The sequence below is a fragment of the Myotis yumanensis genome, unplaced genomic scaffold (assembly GCF_028538775.1).
Source record: "Myotis yumanensis isolate MYYU_CA2020_CCGP unplaced genomic scaffold, mMyoYum1.0.hap1 SCAF_18, whole genome shotgun sequence".
NCBI lineage: Eukaryota > Metazoa > Chordata > Mammalia > Chiroptera > Vespertilionidae > Myotis > Myotis yumanensis.
This window is the reverse complement of record NW_027223769.1, coordinates 34773265-34801035: the sequence shown is the minus strand read 5'-3', so window position 1 is coordinate 34801035 and position 27771 is coordinate 34773265. Positions and strand designations below refer to the sequence as shown.

The 27771-nt window shown below is 41.0% G+C and overlaps 1 protein-coding gene across 3 annotated transcripts in view; it reads left to right on the top strand.

The window, feature by feature from the left end:
• The window catches only part of NUP93 (nucleoporin 93), an 82436-nt gene that overhangs the window by 10741 nt on the left and 43924 nt on the right, over positions 1 to 27771 (top strand). The window contains exon 3 of one of the 3 annotated variants that reach the window (XM_070397908.1): positions 1405 to 1522. In XM_070397908.1, the coding sequence (XP_070254009.1) occupies positions 1405 to 1522 (118 nt within the window). Of the gene's footprint in view, positions 1 to 1404; positions 1523 to 23919; positions 24290 to 25845; positions 25867 to 27771 lie in introns of those variants that run through there. The other 2 variants (XM_070397910.1, XM_070397911.1) reach the window with 2 other exon arrangements.

Genomic DNA, 27771 nt, shown 5'->3' with positions numbered 1-27771 from the left:
GAAATTCGTGCAAGAGTGGGCCTTCGCAGCCCCAGCTTTGTCCACAAGGTCGTCTGGAAGGACTGCGGGACAGTTGTTCCGCTGTTCGGCCGTTGGGTCGATTTGCATATTACGCTTTTATTATTATAGATGAGTACGTTGTTTGGGATACGTAATAAATGTTGGTATTGGTAAAGTAAGTCAGAGGAGCCCTGGCAGGGATTTTGAACTATCCAACCTTGCAGCTACCTGCAACCAACTGCTCCCCGACTCTGTTCCCCGCACCCCAGCCAGCCGTTAGACATTTCTGCTAACTGCTGCTCCCCATTGCCTGTAGTTCCCCCAGTCTTGAGTGTGCAGGCTCTGTGCTGGTGTGCAAGGATGCTGCTGGAGCCGAAGGATCATCATGCCAGCTGAGTTGCTATAGTTATAATTTAATTGCCCTCAGCTTTACAGCCTATTAAGAGCAAAAATGGAAAATGTTTTCTTGGTAACAATTATCAGTCATGCTCTCTTTCTTGTAAATTTCCATTCTTCCTCATCTCTTTCTACCTTAAATTCATTATTTTAGGGAGGAGGAAGTTAGAATATTGAAAGAATGGGTACAAGATGGGGCAGGTGCTTAAAAAGAAACCAAAGGGCTGTTGACTGTATTTTTCCATCTTCTTGCCAGAGACATAAATTGTGCTGTGAATATTTTAGTACAGGATGAGGGCAGAGGAGAGAACTGAGTAAGGAATTTTTTCTTACCTGAAATTTTGAAAGAAAACTGTCTTACAGATTTTAGTTAAAATTAGACTGTAGGTTTAAGATTGAATTGTTTGGTACTGAATTCATTAGTTTAAATACACTTTGTTGGAGTTTTTATTTTAGGGAACAGATTTGATAGATTTTTGCTTCTGTTTAATATTTTTAAATCAAATTTTTTCACACGTGAAGAAGAATATATATGACACATATAAAGATGTTCATCAAGGGTGAGAGGCTGTGAGCCAAAGCCAGCGGCCGCCTGTTCAAGGTGTATTGGAGCACAGCCATGCTTGTCTATGTACTGTCCATGCTGCTTTGTGCTACAGTTGCTGTAAATAATAAAATGAATGAGAAGATCACCTGTCTCATGATCTCCTTTACTGCGAACTGTTTGGAGCCGTCTGGCCTGTTATTTTATTGACATACTCTCATGTTATTCGTGACAAGTCCCTTACTCTAATTCGGGCACAATCAGAACTTTCTCTCTAGCTACCAAATGCAGTGTTGGTCTATTATTTCAGGTGATAGATCTTTATGGAAAGGTATAAAGCAACTATATAAGAGTGTCTAGGCAGTATACAGGGAGTTTTGGATAAAAAATACTCTTTAGTATTTTATGAAACTTACTGAGGTCTTAATCCTACTTTTTCCTCCCTGCCCTATATCCTTACATAGGTCAGTTCTCCTTGGGTCTCGGGGACTTGACATATCCCACATCTCCCAGCGCTTGGAGAGCCTGAGCGCGGCCACCACCTTTGAACCTCTTGAACCCGTGAAGGACACAGACATTCAGGTAAGGGCTGCCAGGTGCCTGGGTCGGTGCAGGTGGAACCCTGAGCGTGCAACCCAGGTTGAAGGCCCTGGCCCTTTGTTGACCATCTGATTAAGGAATTCCCGATTTCTTTTTTAATTCTCTTCTTCCTTGGATGTTCAGAGAACAGGAGACTCAGCTTTGGAGGTTAGTGGGGAACATTGGGTTATTTTCAGAGTGCTCTGCTAGGCTGAATTTAAGGAAGCAGTTCGGACCTGCACTTTTAGATTATTGTGATTGTGAGAATAGATTTCCTTCTTTGGGCTTCATCCAAGGCACAAACATTAGTTGTATTTTTTCTTGTTTCCTTTGCTAGATCTCAAGTAATTTTACTGTTCGTCTTCCACATTTCTTTTCTACAATCTTACTTGCATTGGTTGGCAAAGAGCTGGGGAAACTTAGAGTACTATTTACTAAAACCTACTCATCAATCTCTAGGAAGTATTTGGCTACATTAGTGGTACCAGGAAATTGTCTAATAGAGCACTCTACTCTCATTTAACCTAACATGTCACTGGCACAGTTGATTGCTATTTTAACCTAATCAGAAATTGATGTGTGTGTGTGTGTGTGTGTGTGTGTGTGTGTGTGAAACACTGTTAAAGAAAAAACTTGAGTGATCCATTTAGTTTTGAGGCATTTAAACTGCATTTGTGTTAGAGTAAAGGGATAGTGGGATACCATTTTTCTTACTGATTTACCTTTGAATTGAAAGGACCCAGGCCTTACAAAGGCAAATCCTAGTACAAATGGTACTAATTGTGTTATTGTTTGGGCTCAATTTAGATTAATAATCTCTACCCACTACCCTTCCCAAGAGCTGTTTTAATCCATCTAATGGCCACAGTCCTGTATTTAGTCCTATTCAGAAACCTAAAGCACTGTACTTTGAGTTGAGAGTTGAGTAACTGTAGATATTCTTTATTTTTCCTGTTACTGATATGGTCCCAGAGTATGGAAATATAGTTTCTTTCCAGTACTAAATCACATTTGCCTGTTACCTTACAGTTACCTTCTTATTCCCATGTAATCTCAAAATGCCATGGAGCCCTAGCCAGTTTGACTCAGTGGATAGAGCAGGGGTGGGCAAACTTTTTGACTCGAGGGCCACAACGAGTTCTTAAACTGGACCGGAGGGCCGGAACAAAAGCATGGATGGAGTGTGTGTGTGAATTAATATAAATTCAAAGTAAACATCATTACATAAAAGGGTACGGTCTTTTTTTTTTAGTTTTATTCATTTCAAACGGGCCGGGCTGTAGTTTGCCCACGGCTGGGATAGAGCGTTGGCCTGCGGACCAGAGGGTCCCAGGTTCAATCCCGGTCAAGGGCATGTACTTTAGTTGCAGGCTCCTCCTCAGCCCGGACCCTGGTCAGGGTGCATGCAGGAGGCAACCAACCAATGCTTCTCTCACATTGATGTTTCTCTGTCTTTCCCTCTCCCACTCTCTCTTAAAAACAACAACAACAAAAAACCAATGGAAAAATACCCTTGGATGAGGATTAACAAAAAAACCCTACAAACAAACAACAAACAAAAATGCCATGGATACATACTTGTCACTTAACTTTTTTTTTTTTTTTTTTTTTTTAGTTTTAGCTATTCCCCTCCCCTCCTTGTATTTCAACTGCTTGATACTCTATAAACAAATACTTATAACAGGGTTCAAGTGGACGAATGGGATAAGTGCTCAAATAATTTGGATGCTCACCATATATTTTGGGGAGCACCCCAATAGTTTGGAAAGACATGGCACTTGATGTCAGATAGGTTGTTGGTTGTTTGTTTTTTATGTTTAAAATACCAAGGAAGTTATATTTTTTTTTAAACTAACTGCTTTTTAAGTTTTCTTTGGCATATTTACAGTCCATATTTGGAATACTCAGCCACATTTACTGATGCACTTCACCAAGTCCCACTGATGTGGTACTCCATTTTTTGCTTTGAGATGTGAATGATGGGCTCCTGAATGCATTGAGTCATAACAGTCATTTATTCTGACCCTCTACTTCATTCATGAACAGTCCCCTTCAACCTACCATTAGATGGCTTCCTAGCAGTGCACGCTTGGTCACATTAGTGTTTTTTGATTTGGAATGAGCATAGCTAAGAGTTTTGGTCCTTACCATTGGGAAATCTTTGAATTTTTAGAGGAAGGTTGCCTCCATTTCAAAATTTTACCTCTCAGTTGGGCTTTTCTGGAATACCTTCAGAAATGCAAAATGTCATTTCAAGATAACTTTTGATTACTTGGGAATTAAGTATCTAGACCTGAAGTAAAGACTTACTAGTTTTCAAACAAGTCCTCTATTGACTTCATCTTCTTGCCGGCAAAGGCTTTAAAGGAGAAAATTTAACGTTAAAAGGGCTGACACTTGGGCTTGATCTGAGATGGCTCTAGTCATTAGTAGGGATTGGAAGCTTTAAGTTGCATTGTGTGGCTCAGCTGACCTATGTTCCAACTTCCGGTCTGCACAGTAGTGTCATGTCCTTGTCTGATTTCTTATTTGGAAGTCAAAGGTAAGAACCAAGCCAGCTTTTGCCCTTGGTATGGAATGGTCTTTCTTTTAATTCTTCTCATAATGTGTTCATTATCCAAGGAGAGTTAAGTTGGAAATCTTCTGTTTTTTTTGTTTTTAGAAAATTTAGACATACTTTTTTTTTTAATTGATTTTTTACAGAGAGGAAGGGAGAGGGATAGAGAGTTAGAACCATTGATGAGAGAGAAACATCGATCAGCTGCCTCCTGCACACCTCCCACTGGGGATGTGCCTGCAACCAAGGTACATGCCCTTGACCAGAATTGAACCTGGGACCTTTCAGGCTGCGGGCCAACGCTCTATCCACTGAGCCAAACTGGTTATCGCCAGACATACTTTTTGATGGACATTTTTTCTCATTTATTTTAACAGCTTTATTGATATATAATTCACATTTCTGATGGATTTTTGTGTATGAACATTTGTTTTCTAGCCAGTGTGATTTTTGAGATAAGAGTACACAATCTCTTGGGCCGAGTACCACACAGAGTAAATTTATGACGTCAGTTTATAAATTCATACAAGTAAATGCTAGAGGATCCTTTATACTAGTAGATGCTGCCCAAGACTTTATAGCATCCGCTGTTTGCATCACTTATAAGCTTGCATCTATAGATACATGGATAATCCTTTTCTGTTTGGTAAACACTGATCATATTTCCTTCCCTTTCTAATGGAGCTTGAAATTAATGCAGGTCTTTTTGTTGTTACTTTTTGTTTGTCATAATCAGTGACGTTGATTGGCAGGCACTGAGAATACATTTTAAAAACATTGTTGTCGCCAGCAAAGGTAACATTTTTTAAATGACACTTAAATATAGGTATGGCTGATGCTAGAGGAATTTTAAAAAATGTTTATTGATTTTATTTTTTGGAAATGGTCATAAAGAAGTCCTACACATTTGCGAAATAGAGGTGGAAGAGCAAGAACTATTAACAGGACATGTTACCGACACGACTATCGCGCTGTATTAAAGTGACATCAAGGTGCTTGCGAACACAAGTCCTCTCACCGAGACCCACTTGCTCACTTCTGTCTGTGGAGAGAAATATTGAGGGCAGATTGCACATCTTTATTATGATCTGAGCAGACCTAATGTACCATGGCTGACGTGTACTATACAGTAATAAAGTGCAGATTTACACAGTTCAGTTATAGTCTTGGCTTTCCCACTAGATTGCATGTATATTTCAAGAAGGCAATGCAGAAGTAGCCCGAGTTAGTCATAAAAATGGGAGCTGCTGTTTCTCAGCATTAGACCATAATATTTTCTAATGACACTAGATCAAGTAGAATAATATTATTGCTAAATGCATTGCATTAGATTCCTATGGCTGCCACAACAAATTACCTTGAAATTACCACAAACTTAGTGGCCTAAGCATTAGAAATTTACCTCTCACAATTTTGGAGGCCAGAGTTTGAAATTAAGATGTTGGCAGCAGCATGCTCCTCTCCGAAGACTCTAGGGGAGAATACTTCTTCTGGCCCCTGATAGCTCCTGGCATTCCGTGGTTTGTGGCAGCGTAACTCCATTCTCTGCTTCCATCTTCCCAGGTATGTTCTCGTGTTGGCAAATCTACGTCTTCTTTTGTAAGGGCTCTACTGGTCACTCGATTAGGGCCTACCCTAAATCCAGGACGATGATGTGTTTGAGAGATTTCTGTAGAGACATTTTCCAACTAGAAACAGTCTGCTTTGTATTAAATACCTAGTTTTTAGGGAAAGTGTAAGTAGGATTAAGTTGTACTTTTCTAAGGTCGGAAGAGCTAATTTGGGCGTTCGTGTATTCAGCCAAACAGTGGCTGAACCTTTTCTTTTTTCTTTTCTACGTTAGGCCTTTGCTTACCACCTTCCTTTAGCGTGGAGTAGCGCCTTTGTAATGCCCAAGCCCTAACTTCAGTCTAACACTCTAAGGCTTTCCTTAGATGCCACCCCTTTAATAGTCTTCTTAGCTCTCTCCTCCCCATGACCTCCAAATTTAGTGTGTTGGCTTTACTGCTGAAGAAAAAACAAAACTTTCTGAATGTTCCCTCACAAAGATTTAGAATATGTTGTTGGAATTGATTTAGCAGCCAATTCAAATCTTAGGTAAGTGAAAATTTAGCCTGTTCTTTAGAAAAAAATATCCTATACCAAAGGTCTTCATAATGTCTAAATTTCCAGATGAAAGTCTGTCCTGTGTGAGTAAAGAGAAAACGAAGTCTTAAACAGAATAAAATGATTATGTGAAAATTAAAGTCAGGGAAACTGATCTATCACATATAAGATTAATGGTGCAGTGATAATTGACTTGTTAAAACCTTGTTTTGCTTACCACACTGTGTCTATAATAAAATATTCATTATTTCCTTCCTTTTTTCTGTTCTTGGCCTTGGAAAGGTAGAGTATGCTCAAACCACTCTTAGCTTATTTCAGTAATCAGAAGAAACTAAATGGCTTTGGTAAGTATAAAAATGAATCACACTGGTGGCATAACCCGTTATTGTTATATAACCTAAATTGTTATTTTCATCGTTTATCTCTTAACTTTATATCTTTGGAATTAAGATACTGCTGCTTAAATGCAACTATATATAACAGCTAAGAGGAAAAGTGGTTTTGCTGTTTGCTAATTATGTGTTTGTGGCACTGGCAAGTTCTTAGTAGGAATTGGTTTCAGAAATCCCATGGTAATTTGTTGGAAAGAGGGTCAGACTTGCCTAGAATGATCAGTGGCTCCTCAGGAAGATTATAGGTAAAATGTAATATTGAGGGAAAAGCACAGTAAGCTTTTCCTGGCTCAACTCAGTTAAGGAAAGTGCATTCTGCATGGGTGAACTGTAGCTTAATTCCAGGATTATTTTTAAAGAAATGTAGTTGTCATTTTCTTCTTTTTCTAGAAATTGAAACTACTAAGTGTGTGTACCAAGGAGAGAGGTCTTACCAGAGCTGCTTGAGTAAATTTAAGGAAGAGATGAGGTTCATTCATAAAACTGCATCTATTTGCATACTGATAATTTATATAACAAGTCTGAGAAATAGTCTAAGTAGGAAAAACAATTCTTCCATATTGTTTGTGCTGTTGATATGCTTGAGCAGGCTTTTCTGCACATAATGGTGACCAAGGCCAAATGGAGTATTAGAAATTCTAAATTGGTGGGCTCTGAAGGAATAAGACTTTGCTCTTTAAATGTTTTCACATCTGAAAAGATGAGAGGCTATGGCATGGAATCTAATAGTGCAAAGGTTTTTATTTAAGCAGGTGTGTTTGTTGAGCTCTTTTGTTATACCGGTATTTCTCTTGCCTTAAGGGAATTTCATGGTAACCTTTCTCGAGGTTTTAAAGGACTTGAATGGATATTTGAAGCTGGCCCTTTCCCAGCTTATAACCGCTGCCTGTTCTGGACTTAACCCATAGCTCATGCTCTTGGGTTCACTAGCAAATGAATCCAGTTCTCACTGTATCCAAATTCTGTTGGAGAGAAACCCTTTCCTGGAGCAAACACCCGGTACATTTTGGGCCAAGACTCCATTGTAGAAGCTGAAGTGCATGTGGGAAAGACACATCTCGCTGTGCCCGGTGTTCTTGTTCAGGGCAGCCATCGTGCCAGGCTTTGTCTCCTGAGAACACCGCAGTGTCCACATTTCCCCCACTTAATAAACATGTTTTCTGTTCCTTGTCATTAAATCCTGACCCAGTGTAAATCTCAGAGCTGATAACAGCTGGTAAACATGTAAAGAAGGAAAAGTAATTGTCTTCCCAGAAGCAGGTTCATGTGCCATCCTGTCTGTGTTTATAATGAGGTCGTCTAATGCTGATTGCTGCGGTCAGTACTGAAGTGATTTAATTTTTCTGCCTGCATGTGATAAGGGAAAAGGTAGGCACTGTGGCTGGTGCCAAAGTGTGCAATTACATTAAAGTCTCCTTTGACTGGAATTAAAAATGGTAACTCTGGAAATAAAATGGATGTTAAAGGCTTTGTTTGTGGAAAATGTGAAAAATTGATTTTCAGTGAGCCAAGGATATAAGATTTCAGGTTTTGACTTGTCTATTTACTCTTATCCTGAATGCAGGGCTCTCACAAAGCAAATAAATGGGTGCTGAATGTGTTTGGAGCAAGTAGGAAATGACAGGCTGCTTTGTCTTCTTAGAGGTTTCTAATATCCTGTAGTGAGCAGGAGAGTATCAGTTACCAGCTTAAAGAACTTGGAATGGTTCGGGAAGAGTTTTCTGGGAGAAGCCCAGGGCTAAAGTATTTATCTAACAATTCAATAGAGCACTTCAAATATTGGCCAGGCCTGGTGCCTTTGAACCAGAGCTGAGTCATCCTTCCTCCTTCAGAGGTGTCTCTTAACTTCCTATTCTATTGATGCCCCAGCACTTGGGAGGTGGGGAACATACGTCGGCATCTTCAGTCTGGTATTTTTAAATTGCCTGGTTTCAGGAACCAGGCATGGGCACTGTTTGATACTGGAGTAGGTGTGATTTGAGTGAGGGTGAAAACCTCCATTGAATGCATTACTGTAGACCAATCTCTTATTCCCAGGTGGCAGCCCTTGACCCTGTGTGCTGCTTTGATCTGCTTGCCACAGCGCCATGTGCTCCATTTCCAGTTTGCAATGTCAAATCCAAGCTTTGTAGGCCTGCAGCCTGAAGTGTCTCCTTCAATTGGTGGTGGTTGCAAAGTGTGGCTCCTCAGTTACAAAGCTGTGCACCTGGGTTCCCACTGTCTCCACTAAAAACCCACAGTCTGTGAAGGAACTGAGAGAAGGGCTCCAACAGGGCAGACCCTTGGTTGATTTGTGTGGTAGGGACCAGGAAAAGCAGCTGACAGGTAGGGTGGGCAGCATCCTCTACTGACAAGACCTGTGCTTAGAATTTCTCTTGCTGCAGAGCTCTCAGCGCCAGTGTGTATTGCTTTCTTTTCAAGCGTTTCCGTTTCACAAATGCTTGCTTCCATCTTGCACTCCAGACATGGAGAGGTTGAGCAAGTCCCCCAAGCCCCGGTGGCCGGCAGTCCCTGGTCTATAACACTAACGGTCTGCAGTGGTCCTTTGGGCTGCACGTGCCACCTTCATTATCCTGGAGGACCGAAGGGTGAGCCCTCTCCTCACTGTGGAGTGGCTGTTGAGGCCGAGATGCCACCAGCAAAACCCTGCTTGTGCTTTCCAGGGAACAGCAGCGCTGGAAGCACTGCGGCCGAATCTGCTGAGCAAGGCCAGGTGTGACACTGCTCCCATGAAATTGTACAGGAAGAACCCTTGTCTTAGAAAACATCTTCACAACTAGGACTGTGCCATTTATAAAACAGGGGAGGGTTAGGTCAGCAGAGCATACGTGGGTAGTGCGGGTTTACTGGTTGATTTATTATTACTGACCAATTTGGTATATTTCTTTGAATGGCATGAGCAAAAGGATATGGGGGACAGTATGCTCCACTCCCTTTTCTTTAAAAAAAAAATTATTTGTCTATTTTAAAATGCTGTCACTATCTAGGGACAGGTAGAAACTGCTGTGGAAGGTTATAATATGCTTGATTTGCTCCAGTTACCAAAACACACTGGTGTGATATTATCTGGGCGTACTTTCTCCTCTCTTATTAGATCTCTCTTATCCACAGTGCGTATCAGTCTGTTTCAGCAGGTCCCCTCTATAATGAGCAGGGCCTGGCGGATCCTTGGAGGTTTACTGGCATTCGTGGTGGCACTGGCTGTGCGATGGGATTCCACACTGCCCAGAGGTCTTCACAAAGGAGTATGGTTCATTCAGAAGGTGCTTATGGAATCAGTGCTTCTCAAACAAGCTCCTTCCCCCCAGCCCCCATTTTATGTCAAACTGAGAGATAACTTTTATAAAATAGAGTAAAAATAAATTGACCAGGAAAAATGAAAAGAAAGACATAAGATATAAGCCCTAGTTTTTAAAATTAAATTCAATAGATGTAAAATGATTCTGTTAGATTGCTATAAAAGTTTCTAAATGCTCATTCTCAGTTTTTGTCTTTACCTTTTAGACTGGGAACAAACCATTTGCGGGCTGCTACCCCTTCAACCTTACTCGGAGTAGTTCTAATTTAAAAGCTGTGCTTTCTCGCTCCCTTCCCCCTTCCCTTCTTTAGTTTAAGTGTTCCCTGCTGTTATAGTGAAATATGGCACCAAAGTTTGCATTCCTGTCTTCTGTTTTATGGCAGCTAGAATCAGGGAGGCAAAGCTAAGATTTACTGAACATTTATTATGTCCAGACACTGTACCAAGCACTTTCTGGGTTTCCTCATTTAATTCTGCTCAGTAATAAGCCTGCTGTGGATACTGTTGCTCACCGAATTTCACTGATGAGGAGCCTAAGGCCTCAGACTCAGTGGTTCTCAACCTTCTGGCCCTTTAAATACAGTTCCTCATGTTGTGACCCAACCATAAAATTATTTTCGTTGCTACTTCATAACTGTAATGTTGCTACTGTTATGAATTGTAATGTAAATATCTGATATGCAGGATAGTCTTAGGCGACCCTTTGTTCAACCGCCAAAGGGGTCGCGACCCACAGGTTGAGAACCTCTCTGATTTAGAGCAAAATAAAGAGTAGAAAGCCCTCTCTGGGCGTGGCAGGCATTGCTCTTATTTGCATAAGCTTAGTAATAAAACAATGTTGATTCAGGGAGAAGCTGGAACGTGCTTTCCAGCTGGCTTTGGGGGAGTTGAGTTTTACAGAGAAGGCCAAACCTGCTTCATCCCTTTATCTTCTCCAGGTGCTTGCTTTTTTGTCATGCTTTTCTGCTTTCTGAGCTGTCAGTTTAATTTTCTGTCTGAAGCTCAGCCTGTTATGTCTCAGGTTTACTGCCCTGCAGGTACACAGTAAAGGATTTCTGTGAAATCCCGGAGCAGCTTTTAGATTTGAAATGCCAAGGCTTTGTGCTTTGAAAATTGGTTGTGTGCAGCTTCTGCTTGATCATCTTTGTTTTCTTTTGCCTCTGAAGCTGAGCTTGAGTTAGAAGGATGATGCTACAAGCAATTTAAAGGGCACATCAAATTTTTACTGTAATTCTGAACTATTGATTGTTGACTTATTTTGGTTTAATGCAGACCCATTTCCTTACTTAGCGTCTGACTGGCCATTAGGCTCTGGCAGTGTGCCGGAATGCTGAAATCTTGAATCTTATAATATGATTTGGCTGTCTAAGGGAATTATGTGTGTTTGCTTTTTAAAGATACAGACAAAGCCCTCAACTTTGTGTTTGCTCCAGAAAACAGGAAGTAATTTCTGTATACAGCAGAATTATTCATTTCTAGGAGAAAGCATGGAAGTGCGGAGTTGAATAGAATGCTAACTGAAGCCATACAAATTGGTATCCTTTGGATTAACTGGCTCTTTTAAATAAATGCAAACTAACATAACAGAATTTCAAAGAGAAGACCACGCAGGGACCCAAAATGTCCTTGTGGTGTTCGAGAGTAGGTCCCAGTTAAGCACTGCCGTGTAAGTGGCCCTCGGCATGGATCTGGTGCCTCTCTCTAGAACCCAGCTGAGGGGCTGGTCGTGTCCTGCTTTCGGAGGGAGCTGGGCTCAGGGTGGTTGGAGGAGAAGTAATCATTGTCCATTACAGACTTTCATTCCCAACTTGGACACCTCTCGATTGGAACAGAGAGCAAGTCTCACGTCTCAAGTGAGGGCTGAGGGAGTTAGATGACAAGGAAACATTACGTTTGGGATTTTGAGAGTGTGAATGAGAACTGAATGGAAAAGAGGAAAATCCACTTTTCTCCCTAATTTCAAAACGAAGACATGCTTACTTTAGAGAACTTGAAAAATGGCTCCATAGCGCTTTCTTGATGGCTGTATTGCCCCTGGAAGTTGCTGGACTGTTTTGATAATATTAAATTGTATGGACCAGGTACTTGAGACTAGATTAGAACATCTGTTTGAAATGAGAAGGAAAATAGATCTATTTTAACAGAGAGGTGAGGAATTCGTCCATAAAGCATGTGTTAGAGATAAATTATAAAAAATGGCTGTTATTATTTAGAATTGCTCAATTCCTATAAATGATCCATCTTTTCTTTTAATCTTTGGTTGCTCACAGCAATGTTTCAGATGGGTTGAATGGGTGTTGGCATCATCTTTATTAGAAGGGGAAGTTGAGACCCAGATAGATTAGTTACGATCTGAGGTGGAACCTGAGCACAGATACTTCTGGTACCTTGCCCTGTATTCTTACTATCATGCCTTGCTGTGGAAAGCATCAAGGGCTGGACTGGTTGGGTGAATGCCAGGTTATTATTTTTTGCAAAGACACTAAGGTAGTTCTTTGGCCACTGATGTTTTGGTCCTTTCCTTCCTGTTGGACCTTTTCTCACCTATTTTCTTTGAAGTTTATTTCCATTTATTCCTTTCCACGTGAAAGGTTTGCTGGTTAATGAAATCAATTGTAGGGATGAAAATGCTATTTAGCAGAGTAAACCAAGTGGAGACAGACCTCATTTTTTCCATCTTAGATACACTTTGGAACAAAAAGTGGTGCTGATGTTTGTTGCTGCTGCTGACTTAGTTTACAGATGCCCTTTAAGTGAAGGGCTCAGGGTTTCTGAGCTTTGTCACCCTAGGGCAGTGCTTCTCAACCTTCCTAATGCCGCGACCCTTTAATACAGTTCCTCATGTTGTGGTGACCCCTAACCATAAAATTATTTTCGTTGCTACTTCATAACTGTAATTTTGCTACTGTTATGAATCGCACTGTAAATATCTGGTATGCAGGATGTATTTTCATTGTTACAAATTGAACATAATTAAAGCATAGTGATTAATCACAAAAACAGTATGTAATTATATATGTGTTTTCCGATGGTCTTAGGTGACCCCTGTGAAAGGGTCATTCGACCCCCAAAGGGGTCTCGACCCACAGGTTGAGAACCACTGCCCTAGGGCCTTTCAGCCTGGTTTATGTTGTCTGAGTAGGTCATTGGTGCCAAACGATTGCAGCGTGGCAACCCAGAACAAATGTCACATTTGAAACTTTAGGCAAGCTAGATTGTCAGGGTTTAGAGCAGATTTTGGGGGGGGAGGTTTTTTATTTGTTTTTGCCAGGTTTTTTTGCTTTCTGTTTCACCCCCATTTCCTTCCTTTCCCTGGCTATCTTCCCTTCTTCTGCTTTCCTTTCTTCCTTTCTGTCCTTTGCATCTCTCTGCCTCTCTTTCCCCAGCCTTTTAGGCTGGCTGTCATCCAGAGCAGCCATTGCTAATGGGAGCGTACCTCCTTTTTTTCCAGTCAGGGCTTAGCTGTGAAATCATGGCTGTCTTCTCTGTAGAGTGAGCACCATCTAGATGTGAGGTTGTACGGGGCTGGTGGAGAGACTGGTTCTGTGGAAGCCTGGCCTTGCTGGCTGCCAGAGGTGGGCCTCTTCCTCACACGCTCTCATTACTGTGTTTTCTGCATTTGCAAACCCCAAAGAAGTGGAATTTATTTTCTCCATCTACTAACCTGCTCATGTTTGGCACTTTTAATGGGTACCCGGAAGGTGTATTTTCTTATTCTTGGCCCTTGCCCAAAGCTTCTGCTTATATTCTACTTTTGTGTTTTTGGTACCTGACTCAGCTTGATATCGAAGGTGTGTAAGAGTTTTCTGTTATAGTACATAGCAAAGGAACTGATTATACATTAAAACCAGATCCTAAGTAGAGAGGATGATGGGGAAGAAAATGACCAAGGGATATTTAATTTTGTTTCTCAGGTTTTAGGAAATCAGTTTATAGATTAACTCCCAGCTTCATGTGCGTTCTTCACCATTTGTTAACTATTCATCCTACTAGCTCATGAGAGAGAGAGAGAGAGAGAGAGAGAGAGAAAGAGAAACATCGATGTGTGAGAGACACATCAATTGGAAGCCCCGACTGGGACTGGGAATTGAGCATATGCCCTTCGGTGTGTGGGCTGACATTCTGACCACTGAGTAATACCTGCCAGAGCTCCTACTAGCTCATTTTTTGGGGGAAGGCGGGGCGGGCGGGAGCGGTTGTGCTGGACTGGGTTTATTGTGGAATAGCAGACATATTGCAGAGCCCTTTAGGCATCCAGGTCTTTCTTTGGGAGTTCGGGAGGCAAAGGAGCTGTAAATCTCATCTGTCTTAGTATTAGCTTTCTACCTCTGGTTGGTTTTAATTTCCTTCTCCATTCTCCTCATGCCCTCAATACCTTTGGCAACCGAAAGAGGCTCTTTCTCAGTGATTCCAAAGCGTGGGGTCAGACCAGCATCAGCATCTCTGGGACTTTGTGTGAAATGCAAATTCTCAGGCTCCACCCCAGACCTACCGGATCCAAATCTATGGAGGTGGGATCCCAGAATCTGTCTCTTAACAAGCCCTCCAGTTTGAGATCCACCAGGTTAAGTGATTACAGAAGTCTAGTGTAGGTAAACCCTGTTTTTCCAGCTGTCTGCCCACTTTTAAGTTATTATTTGTTGGAGTCCATAAAGAATTTGTTACCACCCTTGTCTTGTTTTTATCTTTGTTTCATCAAGGACACAGCGGTCAATAAAATACATGTTTAAAGCTTACATATATTAAAAACTTATGACTTCTAATTGGTCATTGATTTTTTTTTTTTTTTTTGCCATGGAGGTAGTATTAACTCCGATAACTGAGGCTATAGCTCAAAATACACGGCCTAAAAAGCAGTCAGAGCCCAGAGGGGAATGGAGAGAGGGAGACAGAGGAAAGGGAAGTGGAGGGATTAATAATCCCATCTTGGTTCATCATCATTGTCCTCTCAGATCACTGTGAGCAGATCTGCTATTGCTTCTGCAAACGTTAATAATTCATGGATGGACTATGCCAACGGAGGCCTTAAATCTGGTCTCTCAGCAGATTAAATACACCGTCTGCCATCAGTAGGAGCCAGGAGAGATGAAAGATGGACTTGTTTTTCTTCACTAACCTGATTTTCTCTGCCTTTCTCCTCAGCTCCACTCATCCTCATTTTGTTTACCTTTTCATTTGCTTCTCACTGTACCCCCCTCCCTCATTAAGTGAGTGGTGGGGACCTGGGTCTACTGTTAATGACATTAGATTTTTCTTTTCCTTAGCTGCTAGTAACCACAGATGCCATGAGAGAAAACTGAAAGGCAAAATAACCTTACAAATGCCTAAATCAGTCGGCATATTTGAAAAATGTATTGAAATGTGCAGCCTGTGTTTTAGAAATCATTTAAAATGATTTGTCTTTGCTTTGAAGAATAATTATATCGTATAGACAGTTGAAGAATAGTGTTCTTATTTCTTATAGGTCTGATGACATTTTCCCATTTTACAGATGAGAATACCGAGACATGAGGTGCCTCGCTTGTTTAGGGTTACCTAGAACCGAGTTCTTTTGACTCCAACTTCTACTTTCCACTAGACTTGATTACCTCTTGCTTTTAGAAATCATATGTAGGTAGTCTTATCGGGTGTTAAATAGAATTTAATTAAATTAGGCTTGACGAATATGTATGAAGCTACACAAGAACACAGATTAAATTCTAAATGTAAATTTGCCAAGAAGCACCAGAGTCGGAGAAGGCTGATAGCAATCTGCAATTGTGCAGACATTTCTAGAGCTTCTGAATAACATCCCTCAGCAACTTAAAGGTTAATCAATAAATATATGTTGAGCACTTAACCCTGGGCATGATGCTTTGTTCAGCACTGTAAGTGGATATAATAGATTCCTACCTCCATTGGATTTTCAGTGTTTTAGTTTACCTGACGGGTTCAGCTATCTGGCATGCCCAGGACCTGAGACGGCAAAGTAGCAGAACTGGGAATGTTTGGTCACCTTTAGTCACCCCAGTAGTTCGCTGGGGGACTTAGTGGTAAGAAGTATGTTAATCAAACTGAACCATTGGCTTAAAAATGATTTCTACCCTTGTCACTCTGGAAGGCTGACAGAGAGAAAAATGATGTGGGAAAGGCAGATTTAAAAATCAGCCTAATTAAAAACACACACAAACATTTTAGAATTTCAGATCCTTGTGTTCCTATTCTAGAGATGAGAAGGGTGCAGTACAGAGATGAAGGCCTGCGTGGTGTTTCATTATAGGACAGTATAAGCTCCTGGGGTAGACAAAGTTCCTACCTCACTTACCTTGGCTGTCCGTCCTGATGCAAGGCACTGCCTCCACTCTCCTCTCTCCCCTGTTCACGTAGGATGAGCATCCTACAGGACATCATCATGTTTTCTGTTTCAAATTCACTTCGTTGTTATTTCTCATATAATTTTACTCTGGTTCTGTGGTTTTTTTTAAGGCTGCATTCTTGAATATAATTTTATTATATCTTGATTTCAAATTTTATGTATTGCTTTGAGTAATGCCATATTCAACTTTATAATAGGGATTAATGAGAAAATAGAACTCTGCCTACAATTTTTCTTCATAGGAAAATTTCAGGAACCTCTATTTTGTATGTCAGTGAATTTGAAATTCTGACCAGATAACAGAATACAGTTTCCCCTTGTTTAAATCATTGAGGGCTGGATAATTTTAGTAATTTTCTTTTTTTCTATTGAGGAGTCCTTTTTTTTTTTTTAAATCAGTTTTTGGCCTCATCAGTGTTTTCCAGCTAATAGCAGAAATAGTAAATGTGTATAGCAAAAAAAGTACATGAAAATGAAGGTTTTAGTGTCTTTAGTCTAAAATAATATTAATAATATGACGGAGCCTGCTTTAGTAAGCAAAGTCAAACTCAGTATCTGCATTTATAAAAGAAATCTTGGGCCATATTGAGCTTTAGTACTCCTTTAAATAACAGCTTCCCTGCTCAGTTTAAAATAGAATTTGTCTAAAAGAATTCTATTTACAATCAACCTGGTAATAAATACATCTGTTGTGTAAAGTACATTGGTAACAAGAACTAGCAAGCTGGAAGCCGTTCTTTTGTGTCCACTCCCCCCCCCCCCCCCCCCCCCCCCAATGTAATAACTTGAAATCTGGGCTCTGGCGCACACCTGAGCAGCTTTTCTTGGTGTGGTGTCCCATAGTGCTGTGCAAAGAGCCCTGTAAGCCTTATTTTCTTAATCTGTGCCACAGGGGAAATTAATTACCCCTGAAATTTTATGGCTATGACTCTAAGTCTTCATATACTTTATTATTTTACTTATTTTTTACTAAGATAGAACTTTTCCATATAGTCTACAAGTCCTTGCCAAAAATCATTTGTTCCCTGTATCTGAATACTAAGGCTTGATAGATGCTGTGTGTGTGTGTGTGTGTGTGTGTGTGAGAGAGAGAGAGAGAGAGAGAGAGAGCGCGCACGTGTGTGCTGGAGCTCTTTCTCATCATTCTGAGTTTCTGAAACCTGGGACTGCAGTATGAATTGCCCTGGAGGAATGAATATTTGAGGATGCTTCCTCCTCCTGTGTTAGCCTGTTCCCATTAGTAACTGTATTTCCTGAGGAACTACTTCTTGAAAACATGTTCAAGTGGAAATCTTACTTCTTTTTAAAAAATATATATATTTTATTGATTTTTTTTTTAAATATATTTTATTGATTTTTTCACAGAGAGGAAGGGAGAGAGATAGAGAGTTAGAAACATCGATGAGAGAGAAACATCGATCAGCTGCCTCCTGTGCACTCCCCACTGGGGACGTGCCCGCAACCCAGGTACATGCCCTTAACCGGAATCGAACCTGGGACCTTTCAGTCCGCAGGCCAACGCTCTATCCACTGAGCCAAACCGGTTTCGGCTGATTTTTTTTTTTTACAGAGAGGAAGGGAGAGGGATAGAGAGTCAGAAACATCAATGATGAGAGAGAAACATCGATCAGCCGCCTCCTGCGCACCCCTCACCGGGGATGTGCTCCCAACCAAGGTACATGCCCTTGACCGGAATCGAACCTGGGACCCCCCAGTCCGCAGGCCGACGCTCTATCCACTGAGCCAAACCGGCTAAGGCGAAATCTTACTTCTGAAATTACTTTCACTCATGTGGGCTAAGCTTCCAGCCCACCTCTACACTCTGGTTTGTGAGCACACCCGGGCAGTGGTCCTCACTTAGAATGGTACTCAAGGTGAAATGCCTGATAAAATTAGCAGATTGCTTTTTCATTGTTGGCGGACTTATCAGCTATGACTTCCACGACACTGACTTTTAGCCAGGACCATTTCATTTTCCGTGAAACGCCTTGGCTCTGGATGCAACTGAGAAGGAAGCTGACTTTGAGAATTGAATACTGTTGGTAATGATGCTTAGTCACAAAGAAGAGTTTGGTGCCTCTGCACATTGGCCAAGAACCACATCAGCATTTCTCTTACTCCCTAAGGCAGCATTTATCTCAGGGAGCTGAAGAGATTTGGAAGAACAAACAACGAGCAAAAGTAACATTTATATGTAGTGCCCCTTTAAGTAGTTGCCTGCATCTGCCTTGGGTGGGGCCTAGTGAACACCCTAGGCAGTGAAGTGGTTTTGTTGAGTGCTTGTAAGAACAGCACTATGGTAGGCACTGATGAAGATTAGAATAAAAATAAATTTCGGATACTGCCCTCTGAAAGCTTCTACCTGGAGAACCAAGCCTAACATTCCTATGATAGGTTTAAGCTGTCCAAGACAGTGTACAGTGAGTGACAGGCAAAATTGAATGGGGGTGACATGAGATTCTACTAAATGCCATGGGGGTTCAGTGGAGAGGGAGGGGGTGCTGATGAATGAATTTTGGGGTAGATGAGGATGGCCCCCTAGAGTAGATAGGATCTGAATAGGCCTTGAAAGATTAAATGGGTTTAGCTTGCATGAAGTGAAGGAGGATATGAGAGTAAGAACCTGACCTAAGGTAGGTTATATGCTAAGAAATAAAATCTGTCGGGGAGAGGGCCTCAAATGTGGAAGGAGGGACTGCCAAGCAGTGGAGTGTAGGCAGTACTTGCTGTTGAAAATTTTGGAGCAGGTAAATGTAAACAGGAAGCAGGGAGGGTGTGGAAACACTTATGGAAGTGGCAAGTGGCTTGGCCAGTGGAAGGAGACTTGCTGAGATGTCTTTCAGAGACTTGTAGCAATCCAGCTACGGTGATGACGGCCAGGACCAGGTTGGTGGCTGAGAAAAGAGAGGAAGCAGTGATGTATGAGAGTCGTTTGGGATAAAACACATCACCCTTGGGTTTAAGAAGGAGGTTCAGAAATAACTCAAGGAGGATTGGCGCTGTTGGTCAAGGCTGGGAAATTAGGAAGATTAACTAGATTGAGCGTTGAGAGTTCATATAAGTTTTTGATGTTCTGGGAAGACATCACGATGAAACATTGAGCGATAGGATAAGAAACACTGCTCAGAGAATAGCCCCAGACAGAATTGTCCAGAGCCACTGGTATAGAGGTGAGACTTGTGGCAGGGAAAATAAATATATGGGAGAAGTCTGTAGCATTGGGCAAGGGAACCAGGTCTCAGCGAGGAGAGAGGAGCCAGGAGGAGGATGGTGATGGTGGGCTGGGAAGGCAGCCAGGATCCAGCTCTGCCTCAGAAGGCTGGAGACTCGGGGACGGTTAATTGCTCAACCTGCATGGCCTCTCGTTCTTAACTCTTGAAAGCACTTTCCTACCAGTGATATTACTTGATCTTCCCAGCAGCCCAGTGAACCTGGCAGAAGGCAGACAGAGCTCACTAGGGATCTATGAAAGTTTGATTTCCGGGTTCCGCCCTGCATATTGTCAGTGCACTTAAGAGCTTTCCAGTTGTTCACTTGAACATAATTTCACTGGTGATTATTATAATTCTACTTCAATCACAGAATTTCAATGGCTTCCTTTTCTCTATTTCTCTGTAATCTTGTTTATTAATGAAAACAGGTAAAAAAAGTAGGATACTAATGTCATACCTTCAAAAATGTCTCCTCGTCCTTGTTGTGTTTCAGGTATGGGCCTGTGGAAATTGGAGCCATCTTCCAATATTTTTCCTTCCTTCCTACTCAGAAAGTTTTCAAACCAATTAATTGTATGAGGGAGAAGGTCAGAAAGTCTTTGGAATCTGAATATCTTAAATTGGAGTAACTGTTCCTACTTTTTAGGAAAACTTTTGAGGGGTCCTATACATGTACTTTGCTGGGAAGTTCTTTAATGGACTCATTGGGGAGAATCTATAGAGAGATGAAAATAGAAATAACACTTGAAACTTTTTTTTAAAATATATATTTTATTGATTTTTTACGGAGAGGAAAGGAGAGGGATAGAGAGTTAGAAACATCAATGAGAGAGAAACATCGATCAGCTGCCTCCTGCACACCCCCTACTGGGGATGTGCCCGTAACCAAGGTACATGCCCTTGACCAGAATCGAACCTGGGACCTTTTAGTCCGAAGGCCGACACTCTATCCACTGAGCCAAACTGGTTAGGGCACTTGAAACTTTTTTATGAAAGATTACAGAGGATTCGAAGGAACTATCTAAAGGCATGCTTTGTTGGAGTTTTATATGGAATACTGTTTGAAAATTCAAGCCTTCACCTGAAATTTGGAGATCTTTCAAATACACAGAGGCCTAAATACACTTTGGCCATTGTAGCAGTAAGATCCATCTGTCTTTACTCTTGTGGGTGTCTAGATTTTTTAATATAGTGTGTTAGTGATGTTCAAGTTAGCTGCTGTTATATGCAGAATGGTGCAGTGTGCAGAGGATTTTGAAAAGTTGGTCCCCTTTGGTAAAAAGGATTAGATGTCATCTTTTCATTTGATAAGCAAGCCCATTTTTATTCCTTATATTAATAAACTAGAGGCCCAGTGCATGAAAATCTTGCACTTGGGGGGGGGGGGAGGGGTCCCCTCAGCTGGGCCTGCACCTTCTCGCAGTCTGGGATCCCTCAGGGAATGTCCGACGGATAGCTTAGGTCTGGGGGGAGTGGGCTTAAGCCGGCAGTCGGACAGCCTTAGCGCTACCACAGGTGGGAGAGGCTACTGCCACTGCTGCTGTGCTTACCAGCTGTGAGCCCGGCTTTTGGCTGAGCGGTGCTCCCCCTGTGGGAGCGCACTGACCACCAGGGGGCAGCTCCTGCGTTGAGTGTCTGCACCTTGGTGGTCAGTGCACATCATAGTGACTGGTCTTTCCACCATTCGGTCTATTTGCATATTAGCCTTTTATTATATAGGTTGCTGGGTCCAGGAGTTGTCTCCCTTTTCTCTTTTAGTTTTTGGTGCTTAGGGCTATATAAAGACAAAACAAATTTAAACAAGGGACTACTGAATAGGCATATAGGAATGGACCACTTTATGTTCAGCTGAGGATAAAACAAGCGGAGAGGTATAAGGTGGCTTCCTTCCAGTGTTTACAACCTTCACATACATATTCAGGCACCTGGGGTCTGAGGCAGGTTAGTTAACACCTCTCAGTACGCTCTGCTCCGAGGTTTTTTGCAGGCAGAATCTGCTTTCCTTGGGATACTCCTCGATTGGAGGGAGATGGAGTCTGAGCTGGTGTACAATTTATTCTAGCATAAATATCCTTTCAGTTTATTTGTTGGGCGTACTGCTGAAGAAGAGTGTCTTAATAGTGACTAACTCAATGAGGAATTTTTTGTTTTGTTTTGTTTCTTAGTTATTAAAAGGGGTTTTCGCCCTGACTGGTTTGGCTCAGTGGATAGAGCGTCGGCCTGCGGACTGAAGGGTCCCGGGTTCGATTCCGGTCAAGGGCATGCACCTTGGTTGCGGGCACATCCCCAATAGGGAGTGTGCAGGAGGCAGCTGATCGATGTTTCTCTCTCATCGATGTTTCTAACTCTCTATCCCTTTCCCTTACTCTCTGTAAAAAATCAATTATATATATATATATATATATATATATATATATATAAAAGGGGGTTTTCTCATTCACCTATAGTGAACTTCACAGGGCTTCCTCAGAGAATAGGTTTTAACCATTGGTGAAATGGTTGGACTGTAACCACACTGGGGTCTGTGGGTTCTTTTTCTTCTTGCCCCTTCCATCCCCAGGCAGAAACTCTTATTGCTGCATATCCACTATGCTCCAATGCAGTATTTATTTGATCCCAAACAAAAGAGTTTGCTTCTTGGACTGGTTCAGAAAGAGGTCCCCCAGGATTGTCTTTTGTTCAGTAATTGGAGCATAAGCCGAGCCTGGTTAATTTCAAAGCTACCCCCAACACACACGGTTTCTCCCTCCCTCCTTGTGCAGTTTCTCAGCTGCTAGTGGTACCTTGTATTGGGTCTGGAACAAAAAAAAACTTGAATTGTTGAATGTTCGCTACAACCACTGTGACATCTGCTATGGCATCAATAGCACTGTTGGTGCTGTTAATTTTAAGTTAGGGGGAAAAACAAAACTAGAAAGCTCTTGAGCTTTACACAGTGCTTGTTAACACATGCACCTCCAAATTATGCATTTGGTGCTATCACAATGAATAAAACAAAGGAAATCATGAGTTGATTTTTATGTTAGTAACATAAGTTCTTTCACTGTTACTCACTGTTCACGCACCAATGTGTTCCTATGTTCATTCTCTTTCATATAGCTTTCTCGTTTTTATAAAATGTCTGAAACATCTCAATTCTGAGCACTTAATTGGCAAAAGTTGTGTTGAAAGATATATTGGTTAATTATATTAGTTGTTTTTCTTTTAAAGCAATGAAATCTGTAACTTGGCTCTGCTTTAAATACCAAATCGATGATTCTAGATGAATAAGAACCTTAAGAAGCCAAATTCTAGATGCCAGGTAGCCAAGTTAATATTTGTTTAAAATATTTTAAGAATTGAAAGCCTCATGTGTCCTCCGGGTTCTGCAGTGTCGGTGTTGGTTCTGCAACCAGCAGTTGCAATCATAGGGTTTGTGGGTTTTGTTTTTGAAGATGAAAGAGTCTTTCTCTTGATTTTTCTTCTGCAGTCGGTACCATAATGACAGTCCACTACCTGCCTGCCTTACTTTAATCATGTGGCGCCTGTGTCTTAGTGCGGTTTCATCTTTGCTTCTTCACAAGCTTCCCTGTAATTGCATAGTTGTTTGCTGCATTGAATTTCTTTTAGCGACAGTGAAAAACACATGTTAGTATTTTAATGTAGGCTTTAAGTTTCAGGCTATACATTAAAACATGGAGGGAAAAATCTTCCTCTGAGGAACACTTTTAAAAACCATTACAGTATAATGGGAATATTCATTACTTACACATCATATATTTTCCCCCTAAATGTTGTATAAAGAAGTGACAGTGAGCTGAGCATATGTTAATAAAAGGTCTGCATTTCCCTTTGTCACTGACAGTTTCATTGGCTGTATATTCCTGAGATGCAAATAACCTCGTTTCTGTTCAAAGCTATAATTGATCTGAATAGTTATTTAAACAGTATCAAAACCTTTTAACTACTGAGAGGCCAAACATTTAAGATGGTGAATTTGCTGTTCTGTGTGGAGGACGGTGCAGTTGACGAGGGCGCAGTCATCTGAGGTGCTTGTGTATGTTGGAGCTACACATTCTGTAGGCTAAAATGGCAGAATCTGCCTGCTGCTGTATAAAATCTTTTAACTACCATTTATTTTAGCATCATGGCATGTGCAAATTCCTGCTGCTCAGTTAAGGGACCAGCTTCACAACTGGGGTAACAATCTGTGGCTACAGCACTGCATCACAATGCAGCAAATGCATTTTCCACATTAACCAAACATGACAGCTGACGCGATTTCTAACCATGCAAGATGTCGGAAGTCATCAAAAATTCACATCAGAGTAATTGCAGTAGCTTGGGTCGCCGCGGGTGGGGGAGTGGGGTAGGGGGGTGGAGTATCATAACATTTCTTGCCTACATGTTGTCTCTCCCCCTCTTAAATCTTAACTTGGTACAGTCCGTTAACAATAAAATACCCTTCTGTAACCTATAAACTGTTACTCCCATCAGTTTGTGCCTTCAAACTGATGGCTGACTTCTCTGAATTTGTGTAGAGCAGAAGGAATGATGATGCTGTGCCCTGGGGGCTGCAAGGCACCCTTTTCCAAGGGGCCCTGCAATCTCATTGTCTAATTGGACTCTTTAGTGCTTCAGTCATGTCAACATTTGCAGGGTGTTCTCTTTTCCTTTTTCTTCTTTCTCTCTCTCCTCTCTTCTCTTTTCCTACCCCTCCTTCCCCACCACCCTCCACTTTTGGCTGTTCAGAGTGGGAAAAACTTGAGCACTGGCTCTAACAGAGCTCATCCCCACATACAAGGAATGGAAGAGCTGCAGTGACCAACAGCAGCCACCGGTCTGGAACTCCTTAAATTTGAGAGCTGCAGGTAGGATTGCCTTTGCCTGTATTTTGTAAAGAAATGAAGATAAATGCACCTAGTAAATAGAGTGACAGCATGTTGTAGTACCTCTGAAAGACAGGGTCTTGGTTCGTTTAAAATGTTCAGAAAAATTCAGAGGCATTTAACTCGTTTGATAGAAAAAGTACTTGATTCTCCTGAGAATTGTTCAGATTTGTGCCTTGTCATTCTAATATTTTTGTTTAAAAAAAATCTGTTGGGTGGGGCAGAGCGGTATTTGCTTAAAGATTTAAATGGTTATGTAGGATTTTTGCAGACTTCATCTTTAAGTAGTACATAGTGCGGACTTTCTTTAGGATTCTTTTAAAAAGATGCATGTGAACTGCAATTCTTATTTGAGATAAAATATTGAAGTAGAGTTTCTTTGCATTGCTAAAACCAGATCCTTCTTTGGGATTGTAGATGACTGTGTGTGTGTGTGTGTGTAGGATACCTTACCAAGGAATTCAGTCATTTATATTTTGTTACAGGGAAAAAGTACTATTAGAATTAGAGATATCTGGAATTATCTCCCAGGAAATGCTTTAGCATAAGGCTTTACATGAAAAAGAAATAGTAACATCAAAGATGTGGATTCTTAAAGTTACTTTTTAAAATTCATCCTCATAAGAGTATTCTGTGAGTCCTTTAAATATATTTCAGATTGTTTGGTGTAGAGAATGTGATTTGTATAAGTGAAATGAAAACTTCCTAAGTCATGCAAGCATTATCCAGAGGGTAATAAAATTGTAAATGTTGCCTATAACACTTTTAATGCCTTGAGTAATATCAGAGATAAAATGCTTTTAATTTAGCATTAAAAAGCAGCTTTCTTGTTGTATATGCATATTACAGTGATGTATAGCTTTTTATCGCAGGAATGTATTTGTATCATGGGGCCAGTAAGGTCTGGACTTCTTTTCTCAATGGGGACTTGGAAATTGCTCACCTAGTTGAGAGATTTAGCTGCCTTCTGAGGTGTGGGACTTACTGTACTCTTAACAATAAGAAGACTTGAGGAGCTGTCAAGTGGGGAATGGAGGAGGGCTGCTCAGGGAAGGGAGAGGGACTGAGAATTTAGCTTGTCTGGGTGTTGGAGGTCTGGATTTACCCAAGACCAGGATTCCTTTAAAACTCTGACCCGGTGCAGCATTGCAAAGAATTGATTTCTGAGATGAGACAATGAGCTGTGGTTTGCATTTTGTAAAGATGGAGGAAACCTCTCACACTGACCCTGTATGGGAGATGACTCAATTATCCATGCCCGGTACAGTTGCAAATTATTTTCCTTTGTCTGAAGTGGGTGGATGCCAGCGCCTTCATCAGAGCTCCTTAATTTAATGTATGGAAAATGTCTCAGCCACCATTTTTAACAATTAGCTGTATCACGGTTGAGGTGAGCTGGGTTCTGAAGGCAGCTGCAGGGCCATTTCATTTACATTAGGTCTGTGCCACCAGAGCTTTGTTACTATAAAACTCAGCAATGAATTTGCAGACTGCAGACAAGAGTTCTCTAGGAGGGTGGAGAACGTTCCCTGGAAGAAAATGGAATCCTTTTGTCTACAGTAAGTATTTCTCATACTTATATAGCTGTGAGAGGTTGAAAAATTGCCTGTGGTTGAATGGGCAAAACAGACTTTAAAATGAATGCTGCAAATGCTAAAGGTGTAACAAAGGTTCTTGGATATGTTCTTTCATGTATGTGTTAGAAACCAAGTGTGATTATATATACTTGAAATAGAGGTTTTGTTGAAGATTTTAACACATGCTTTTAATTAACTATGCATTGTTAATTTAAGGTAATGAGAGGTATGAATTTATCACTAGTCAAAGATGAAAATGACACTTGAGAGAAAAAAGAAATCTAAATATGGTATATTTAAAAGAGTTCAGGATTCTTTTCACTGTCTTTTACAGTCAGTTTATTTTTCTATTCCTAAAGAAAATTGCTGGATTTTAGGTGGTTTTTGTTGCTGTTGTTGTTTATTTTTAAGAACATATTTTCATGGTCTGTGTAACAGCCAGAAAAAATGTTTTAACAAGACAAGAAAAAATGTTTTAACAAGATAAGATTTTGCCCTAAAAGATCAATAGATTGGGGCTTTCATTCACTAATGAGGATAATTTTTAGTGCCTTCTGTTCAATTTCACTTCACAGCTACTTGTGGAAAACTCTTGTTTGTAATTGTAAGCTTAGAAATCTTGATTTTTAAAATTAATTGGATTTGACTGGGCTAATTCCTTTGTTTCTTCATGCTGTTACTTAGAGGAAACAAGTAGATTTTAACTTTGATTTGTGTGTTTATCTTTTTAAAGGCTCTTAACCCTCAAGATTTATAGTAAGTGTATATTTACAGTAAACTGTACCATGAAGAATTTGCTCAAAAGGCCTTAGTAGCTATTCCAGGAGTTGAATCTTCACAGAATGGTTATTGGAGAAACCTTTTAACTTGATATCAAATTTATAAAACCAGCTGTTCTTTCAGGTCTGGTTGCACTAGCTGTTGTTTACCGTATTCACCAAGTGCTGTTCTCTAATTAATAGATGCTCTTGAAACTAGAGGAGAGGAGGATTTTCACATCAGTCTTTTCATTGAAATCGGAAGGCTCAGTTGTCCTGTTTAGAATCCTACGAAGATTCCATAAAGCTTGCAGAAATCTTATTTATGCTTGCAGCATAAAAGCCTAGATCTCTGTATATTTTTTTAACCCCAAGAGGGACATTTAATATATTAATTGTTTAGATATATGGTATGTAGATACATAAAATGCAAAAGGAGTCTTCCTCCTTCGATTTTACAAGGCTTGCACTGAAATAAAAGTGTGAGGGCAGCAAACTAGAATTCCATTTTACTTGCAGCTTTGCGTGCATAACATGTTTGGTTGGACGGCATGAGCGGTGTCAGCCTTCCTTTGAAATTTTTACACTAAAACTTGGTGGGAGATTCTGGCCAGATTTTCTTTCTCTGGTTTAGGGAGGCTGTGTAGCAGGTGCTCAGGGAGACAGCAGAGGCCCGGGTGCTTCTGGTTGTCTTTGCCTCCACCATGGTCTACTCAAGTTGGGCTGCTGGGAAGAGGCTCTCCTTTCTGGTACTTGTAGGGGTTTCCCAAATTGCCTAACTCGAAGCTCGTCAGTTTTCCCATGAAATTTTAGCCTGGCTGGTAGTAAAGAGTCAGGGGATGGCTCTTTTTGCTACAAAAAAAAAATGTATTCATAGCAAATCTTTGAATGCTCTGGCAGTGAGTGGCATAATGTAGATAAGCAAGCATGCCTGCCGGGCCCGCTAGGACTCATCGTGGTGGCACTAAGATGGCAGTGAGGAGGAAAGGAAATGGCGGCACCAGGAGCTCTGACAGAGGTGACCGCACGTGACTTATCTTCCTTCAGCCTAGTTTGAAGTCACCCTAGTAACACTGTCTTGCCAATTTGCAGCAGCTACTTTTTATTCTGTTAGAAGTTAGAAATTTTG